Source organism: Onthophagus taurus, chromosome 1, assembly GCF_036711975.1.
Source record: "Onthophagus taurus isolate NC chromosome 1, IU_Otau_3.0, whole genome shotgun sequence".
NCBI classification, from domain to species: domain Eukaryota; kingdom Metazoa; phylum Arthropoda; class Insecta; order Coleoptera; family Scarabaeidae; genus Onthophagus; species Onthophagus taurus.
In genome coordinates, this window is record NC_091966.1 from 9,551,419 (window position 1) to 9,559,633 (window position 8,215).

Here is an 8,215-nt window from a genome sequence, read left to right on the forward strand (position 1 = left end):
GAAGCGGTAATGTAGGAAATTAATGCTTGTAAGATAAGTTGCCTATAACTGTATATTTATTTTTTAAAACTTAATCAAGAATTTTCTTAAACTGCTTAATTTCGCTTAATTTTTTCAACGATGCTGAATAAACAGAGGAAAATATATGATACCATTAATTTATTATAAAAACATTATTAAAATAAAAATAAAGTTTAATTTAACAATACAATCCATTTCCATGATTATCTTCCCACTGCTTCTTAACATACTCATTTAATTTTTGAGATAAACCGAGTTGCTTTAGTTCATCGTCAAAAGTTTTTTTATCACCAACTCCAGCTAAGAAACCATTTAATTTAGCAGCAGCATACGATGTTTGTAATAACTCTGGTGTTAAATTAATAGACTGACAAAGAACTGCATGTTTTTGCAACCTATATTTTTGATGGTAACTAAAAAAAAATCAAATGAATTATTGGACTTATTTATCGGTTAAAAAACTGACTCTTCAGCAGGATAGAACGCTCCAGCGGGTGCTATTTCTGTTGTAATTTTTCCTTTATGATTTTTCATTTCCTCTTTAAGAGATTGCTCAGCTATTTTCCGTTGTTCCTCGTCATGATACAATATTAAAGACATATACTAAAATAATAAAATTGATGCAAAATTTGTGTATTAATTCAGGTTTTTTATTACTTGTCTTTTAATCACTGTTGTTACTCCATATTCGTGATTTTCCCAAAACAATTTTAATAAATTTTCATAGGTTATGGTTTTTGGGTCAAAATCGATTTGGATTACTTCGGTGTGATCACCTCTTCAATAAAAATAAGAATTTAAAGTAAATTAATAAAATAAATTCCTTTTTCTTACAAGTTTCTATAAGTTGGGTTTGGAAATGTTCCTCCTGAGTATCCCACGACGGTTCTTATAACACCTTTTGTGCCACCAAATAAAGCATCGTTAGACCAAAAACATCCCATTCCAAAAGTAGCCTTTTGGACGGGTACTTTTACTTCGTGAAGTACTTGTCCCATTGTACTAATAGAAAAGGAAATAAAATTTGCTGATTTATTTTTAACTTAAATGATTTACAATTTTGATTGAGGAAAATATTTTATCAGTTTGAATAAATAAGGAAATGAAATATTACCGCTATTTGATATTGAGTTTATCTTGATTGTTGATACCTTGAACGTTTTGTTTAGATATTTTTTGATTAAAGCAGTAATGTAAAACTAGGTTTTACTTTACCTACCTGATATTGAAATAATTAATAAGATAATATCCCATAATAGGAATCACAAGAATAGATATTAATTTTCCTAACATTTTAAATCACTTAAACACAGTTCTCATTGAATCCGCGCAAAATATAACACTAAAGCTGGAATTATGAATTTAATGATTCATCTTTGGTAATTTATTAAAGTGTATTTGTTATACCTGAAATTTGTCACGTATCTTTTATGTTTATACTCTAATCCTACAACGTTAAAATCCTCAGTGTTACACAAGATTTCATACTGTTCAGACAAAAAAATTTCAAACAAGTTATCACGCACCATAAAAAATCATTCAAAATTGAGTTTTTAAATTTGAAAACGTTATATTATTTAACATTGATTATAAATTTATAAAAAATGTAATACACAAAAGAAAGTATCTATGTAGGTCAAATCAATTCATTCCTATAACCTAACATATGGAGATAAAAGCCTTTATAAATATAAAATAAAATAACTTAATCTTAACGAAATAGCTTTGTTTACTTACATCCCAATTACAACTGAATTCTACAACAGTTTAATTGTAACTGGGACAAAAAATCGCTACAAAGCCTTGCGCAATAAAAAAGAAATCAGCGGGATATCCCTTTTTATCAAGAATTACACAATATAAATTGATATACTTATTTAAATAAATCTTACATTTTAATGTGGCTTATTATTAATAAAAAACGCTTTACCTGAAAGGAATTTTTTGGAATGTTTGGTGAAACAGATTATGAATGAACCCAAACATCTTGAAATTACAACCGTTATTTCGTAATCTATACTTACAACGTATTTTTAAACATTCAACGTCATTTTTTATTTATAAACACATTCTAATATTGTAACAGTTTAATAGTTAAATCGTTACCATTTAAATATTATAAAATAAAGTCTCGAATAATACCTATTTTTAATATCTGTCCTGAGACCCCGTGAAAGATCTTGTATTTTAATTCCATATCAGCATATAATATTCATTTTGTCATCTTATGAATTAACGTTTTGAAATGGATTTATAAGAAGCGGTAGAATTCATTGGGAGTATATTCATGACCTTGAACTGTTTGAATTCATAAACGTTGATAAAATAACCGTTTTAAAACAAAGAGGCGCTCAGGGATTAAATATAAAACTCATTTTAAATTAAAAGTTTCACATAAACTCAAATCATTAGATCTCAGAGAAAATGTACATTTTATATGATGTTATTTCCATGCTGACTTGATACATGCATGAAAGTGATTTAAATTAGTGATACAAGCTAGCTGCGTCTATCAAGCCAGGAGGTATAATGTAGATTTTATGGGGATTTTAGCGAATTTGTATAAATTTAAACTAGAAGAAGTCTTAATAAACTATCGAGACTGCATTGCACATCTACAATGCAGTCTCGATTTGGTTTCATAGGAATATACCAAATTGCAGTGATGATGTAGAGTTTATATGGAATTATCTCTGTGCAGTTTTGATGAATGTGGGCAGTTTAGTGGTTAAATTAAGCTTCTATCACACCATGTTGCATATTAGAGATTTAATACAGACTTGATACAGAATTAATAAGTACTGTATGGAGAATTTAAGCAATCTTGAACGAGAAATTGGCCTTTGTAGAGACTTGACTTGACAAAACATAAAAAAGAATTAACGCTACATGACTATCAGCAGTAAACAGTTGTTATTTCACGACGAAAAAGTAATGGAATCAAAATAAATTACTCCCAAGGATATTCTTCGCAGCATTTTAGCAGCGCTCTTACCTTTCAATTGTGACGAAGGTGCATGGCACAACCTAGATGTTTCTGGTTTTACCTCTACTTTAAATAAAGTTTTATACTGTACTTATATTGCGATTAATATCGTATATATTATATTAATTTTTCACAAGGGATCTTTTTTATTTAAATTTAATTCCACGATAATATTAAAATACATTTGAATTAGTTCAAGCTAATTTATTGGTCTCATATTTTCTAAAGACTACATCAAGATCACAAAAATTGTAATGATTCATAAATATCAACTTTTAAAGAGCATTAAAACGTAATTATATAAACTTTCAATTTACAAAAATTAATATTCTTTCTTTTTTTTAATATACTATGATCATTTTTAATTGACTAGATATAAATAAGTATTGCATAGATGTGTTATTTGAAAATATTGTACTTACTTTTAATAAGATCAATCAAATTTTATAAGACATTCAATAAAATCGAGTATAACTGTTTAAGAAAGAATCTGTTAATACAAAAATGTTCAAAAAGAATCAAACTTAACAACAAGATTAATTTAACGATTTTCATTGGAACATAAACGTTTTATATTCTTATCATTACTTTTAAAAATAAAGCAAAATGCTCTTTATTTTTTTCATTATCAACAGATATTGCGTCTGTTATACCTATTGCAATGGATCTAATAATATATGATATTTAGACACCAATTCAAATAATTATATTCCTTAATTTGAGCATATATTTATTAATCTAAATATCTATATTAACTCAAAATTAATATCTCATTTAGAATTTATAAAGGGCATTTTGAAACATAAAATATTATAAAACATGTTAATTTGTCTTGAATATAACTAATTATATATCCTAAATAATTTTTTACTTTATTAAAAATGGGTTTAATCCTACAAATGTAGACTGATTGTCAAAATTTTCTATTTTTTCAAATATTTAACTAGACACTAAAACTATTATTGTTGAATCTTTTAATTATGTCTGATTGGAATAAATAATGATTGATAAATAAATAATAAAGCGTAAAATGGAAATGATTAGAGATTAATAATTATCAAGTAATAAAAGACCTGAGTAATAAATCCATAGCCTATCACACTTAAAGACATTACGCACACCTACCACTGATGTATACAAAGGTATAAAATATTTGGCCCCTAATAAATATCATTCAACATGCTACTAATTAAATAATTTTCAATGTTTTTTAAATAAAAATATTACTCTCTTTTTTAATTTAACAATTCAAATGAATAAAGATTTAAGAAATCCATAAACTTTTTGTTTTAAAAATCAAATTAATTAATTAAAATAAGATATAAATATTGACAGTGCTTAGATCTTATTAATACTGTCTGAAATTGGGCAAGAAATAAATTCAATCAACAAAACAAAACAATATAAAACTTATTTAAGTTGGTTTGGGGTAAGTTTTCGATTCCGTCGGTGTATCTTCTGTGTCGCTATCATCTTGAGGCTCTTGAGATTCTGGCAGACGAATAAATGGAAGATGTTCGTTTCCACTCCACATTGAATAAAAATTTTGATGCATTCTTAAAGCATCCTAGAACAAAATCACCATAAAAATTTAATACAAATAATTTATTTTCAACTTACACCACCCGCATATCCTTCAGAACCTCGCTCAGACGAACTCGTAGATCTACTATGAATGGAAAGACACGAAGACGAATCTGTTGAAGAACTACTTTTACGCGAAGTTAATGGAAAACCTTGTGGAAAAATATCGAAATGATCTGCACCTTGAATACCACTAGTACTTGGTACATCAATTGATTGCCAATTTCCTCTGGACATAAAAATTTAATATAATTATAATTAAAAAAATTCAAGAAAATAATAAAATAAATAAATGCTACCATAATCTACCCTAAGGATAGCAAGAACAAATAAATATCAAACAAGAATAGGTTATAAAAGTTTGGAACCACTAAAAATAGATAATTTACTATATGCTGACGACATAGTGCTGATAGCAGAGAACCATAAAAAGAGAAGAAAGTTGGTTGAAATATGGGCAGAAGAAATTGAGAAGATGGGCCTAGAATTGAATGTAAATAAATGTAAAATCGTGATAATAAATAAAGAGGAAATAAGAAATAACCGCAAAGAAATATTTATTAAGGAACAAATGATGTAAGAAGTATCATATGAGTAGTTGAGTAGTATAATATCACAAGATGGAAGGATAGATTTAGAGATAAATGCAAGAATAAGGAAAACAAACAACGTATATCATACTCTAAACAGAACAACTTTTGGGAATAAGGAGATAGATAAAAAGATAAAATTGAAAGTGTACAAACTTGGTGGCAGTCCCAATATTAACATATGACAGTGAATCCCATCCCAGAGGAGCTTATACTGACTCCAAACATTTTCGTTGCTAACGGTAAATCACCATATGCAATAGACAACCTAAGCCTTGACGTCACAGAGATGGGCGGAGCTTATACTGACTCCAAACATTTTCTGTGTTGCTAATGGTAAATCACCATATGCAATTTTCCATTAGTGTTAAAATAAAATAAACTAAGTGATGACACTTGAAATGACATTTTTTGGCGGGTTATTTTAGCAACTGTCCACCTCTGTGACGTCAGACTTAGGCAGTCTATTAGTTAAAATAAAATAAACTAAGGCTCATTACTACCATCTTCTGGTTAAACTATCTAAGGGATTATTACCAAGGTTATTGCTATTTTACGCGCTCTGGTTGGCTAGTAGATGGGTTTATCAATAAGATACATTTAACTAAAAGATGGTAGTAATGGACCTAAGGTCCATTAGCGTAAAATAGCCGTAACTGTGGTAATAATCCCTTAGATAGCTTAACCAGAAGATGGTAGTACGAGCCTTAGTAACTTTTTAAATGACATTTCCAGCGACATTTTTATGGCGATTTATCGTTAGCAACGAAATTGTTTGGAGACGATATAAGCTCCGCCCATCTCTGTGACATCACACTTAGGCAGTCTATTGAAATGAAATTTTTATGGAAAATAGTGGAGAGAACGAAGTGGGATAGGATAAGGAATGAGTAAATAAGACTGGGAGTAGATCAAGAGGAGATAATCAGCAAAATAGAGAGAAAACAACTAAACTGGTACGCCCACATAATTAGAATGAACCATAGCACAATAGTGAGAAAGGTATTTGAAGCAAAGAATAAGGAAAAGAAGAAGAAGGGAAGACCAAGGAAGAGCTGGGAGGAAAGAATAACAGAAGTTGGGAAGAAGAGACTCTAGCAGATATAAAGGAATTACCCAGCAACTGGAGGGAGTGGAAGAAGTGGTTGGAGGAATAGGAAAAGATTTATCTGACGCCATCAGGCATAAGGATCAGGAGAAGAAGCTACTTTGACATTTGCAGACTTCAATATAAAATTTTTATTGCACCTTTGCATATGACTTCCATACATTCTGCGATGAATTCGTTCCTCATGTGAATCTGACCAAACCATCGATGGATATCCTGGATAAGCTGGTCCTGAATAAGGACTATGAGGAATCACACATCGTGTTGGTCTGCATGATAACAATTGTATTGCTTCAGCTAAACCTTCTCCACTTGTTATTGTACCTGGTTGTGGGGAAGCATCTGAAAAGAAAAAAAATCAAATTAACAAAACTTACAAAAAAAGAATTTTATTTTAACCTGGTGTTGCACTTCGACTTCGTTCTTGTGACGACGTTCCAGGAACAGCTAATTTTGATGGTAAATACCTTTGCTGCCAAGGAGCAGCTTCAACCCTTCCACAATCCCAAGGCATTGACCATCTCCTCATAGTACTATCCCCTGTATCACTTCCAACATCCCCAGCAGCTGCTTCAGACCATCTTCGTTGTCCACTAAGGGGAAATAAAGGAAAATGTAGAGGAGATCTTGATCCCCGACTAGGAAATGGCGATTTCATTGTGTGTAATTGTCCCGGATTTGGTAAAGGTCCTCTTATACTTTCAATATGGCCAGCACCTCTAATCATATCTGCAAAAGCACCAATAGGACTTGTTCCCCTTATAGGTTCGTTATATGGTGAAGATCCACGAGGGGGCTCTGGATTTTGACTTAAAGGGCTATGTTGACGGGGATGCTGTTCTGGGGGATGAGGTCTTGGAATTTCTTGACTTTTTGGACTATCTAAAATCCCTTTTTCCGACGTTAAATGGGGACTAGACATCGATGAATGTACGTCAGGGCCTCCTAATTGTGCGAAACATTGTTGTAAAGTTGCCATACTACATTCTGGGTCGTGGACTCCTCCCGCCGTTGTTTGACATGAAGGACACATTGCCATTCCCCCAAGGCATTCACAACCAGCCAATGAGAATTGATATTGTAAATTAATAAATGTAAAAATCGTTTCTGTTATTATTTGTTGATTATGTTCTTGTTGTCTTTGTGCGTCTTCTTCTGTAAACGTTTCTCCTATCATCATATCTTGCATTGCCGCTGCTATATGAGTCTTCACTGTGTGACTAGCAACTATTGTCGATTTCGCCAACTCATCCCAACTTGCAAGACATTGAGATGCGAGCGAAATATTTTGCATTTGAGCTAAGGTTGTAAAAGCTTGAGATAAACGTAAACCAGCTGAACATAAACTATTTAGCATCTAAAACAAAACCACATTTTATACTTAACTCATAAACAACTCAATATAATTAAATATTACTTGTAAATAATAAATCCAACTATTTAAACATTCGGTAGCAGCGACTTTAAGAGCATTAGGACTGGGAGGTTGAGTAGGTTCTTCAAATTTTTTGTCTTTTCCTTCAAAACTGCTTGGTTCAGTATCAGAGATAGTGGCACCTTGAGTGTTTCTAAAAAGGATGTTGAATAAAATTAGAGGTGACTCACAAAAGTAAATGAATTGATTAACATACCGTTCCATTTTGGATTAAAATAAACGCGTTCCGACGGAAATTATTATCACAATAAATAACGAAACATAATACACTTATAATAACTATGTTTAAACCTCACTATTTTACCCTTAAATCGAATGTTACGCTAGGATTTCGATCGTTTGTACTTGGGATACATTATTGCTGCGTTCGGGTAATGCACGTAACAAAGTATGGTCGCGAAATATCACATTTGTCGGAATTTATAAATAGTTAAAATACCTCTAAAAGGTTTTACGTCAATTTGTAAAATTGTTTTGTTTGGCAGGTTAGA

The 8,215-nt window shown here is 30.8% G+C and overlaps 2 protein-coding genes across 5 annotated transcripts; both read right to left on the reverse strand.

The window, feature by feature from the left end:
* Nucleotides 1-144: 144 nt before the first annotated feature.
* On the reverse strand, nt 145-3,630 carry LOC111417365 (methionine sulphoxide reductase A). Of its 4 annotated transcripts, XM_023049618.2 has the most exons (6): nt 1,429-1,515; nt 1,241-1,369; nt 856-1,023; nt 679-799; nt 488-624; nt 145-434 (listed from the first exon to the last, which is right to left on the reverse strand). In XM_023049618.2, the coding sequence occupies exons 2-6, from the start codon at nt 1,312-1,314 to the stop codon at nt 200-202; spliced, it is 735 nt and encodes a 244-aa protein (XP_022905386.2). In that variant the 5' UTR covers nt 1,315-1,369; nt 1,429-1,515; the 3' UTR covers nt 145-199. The 4 variants fall into 4 exon arrangements, with proteins under 4 accessions (XP_022905386.2, XP_022905388.2, XP_022905387.2 ...); XM_023049620.2 differs by lacking the exons at nt 1,241-1,369; nt 1,429-1,515 and adding an exon at nt 3,430-3,630; XM_023049619.2 differs by lacking the exons at nt 1,241-1,369; nt 1,429-1,515 and adding an exon at nt 1,952-2,048.
* A 90-nt stretch (nt 3,631-3,720) lies between these two features.
* On the reverse strand, nt 3,721-8,215 carry LOC111417364 (uncharacterized). The gene is made up of 6 exons (XM_023049616.2): nt 7,921-8,215; nt 7,707-7,857; nt 6,689-7,646; nt 6,430-6,631; nt 4,628-4,820; nt 3,721-4,574 (listed from the first exon to the last, which is right to left on the reverse strand). Exons 1-6 carry the CDS (start codon nt 7,926-7,928, stop codon nt 4,422-4,424), a joined length of 1,665 nt encoding a protein of 554 aa, XP_022905384.2. The 5' UTR covers nt 7,929-8,215; the 3' UTR covers nt 3,721-4,421.

Coding starts and splice junctions, on each gene's coding strand:
- LOC111417365 (XM_023049618.2), bottom strand. CDS start 1,314: ATGTTAGGAAAATTAATATCTATTCTTGTGATTCCTATTATGGGATAT. Junction 1,024..1,240: donor ATTAATTATTTCAATATCAG/GTAGGTAAAGTA, acceptor CTTTTCTATTAG/TACAATGGGACAAGTACTTC. Junction 625..678: donor CAACAGTGATTAAAAGACAA/GTAATAAAAAAC, acceptor TTATTATTTTAG/TATATGTCTTTAATATTGTA.
- LOC111417364 (XM_023049616.2), bottom strand. Junction 7,647..7,706: donor GTTGGATTTATTATTTACAA/GTAATATTTAAT, acceptor GTTTTGTTTTAG/ATGCTAAATAGTTTATGTTC. Junction 4,575..4,627: donor CTGAAGGATATGCGGGTGGT/GTAAGTTGAAAA, acceptor ATTTTGTTCTAG/GATGCTTTAAGAATGCATCA.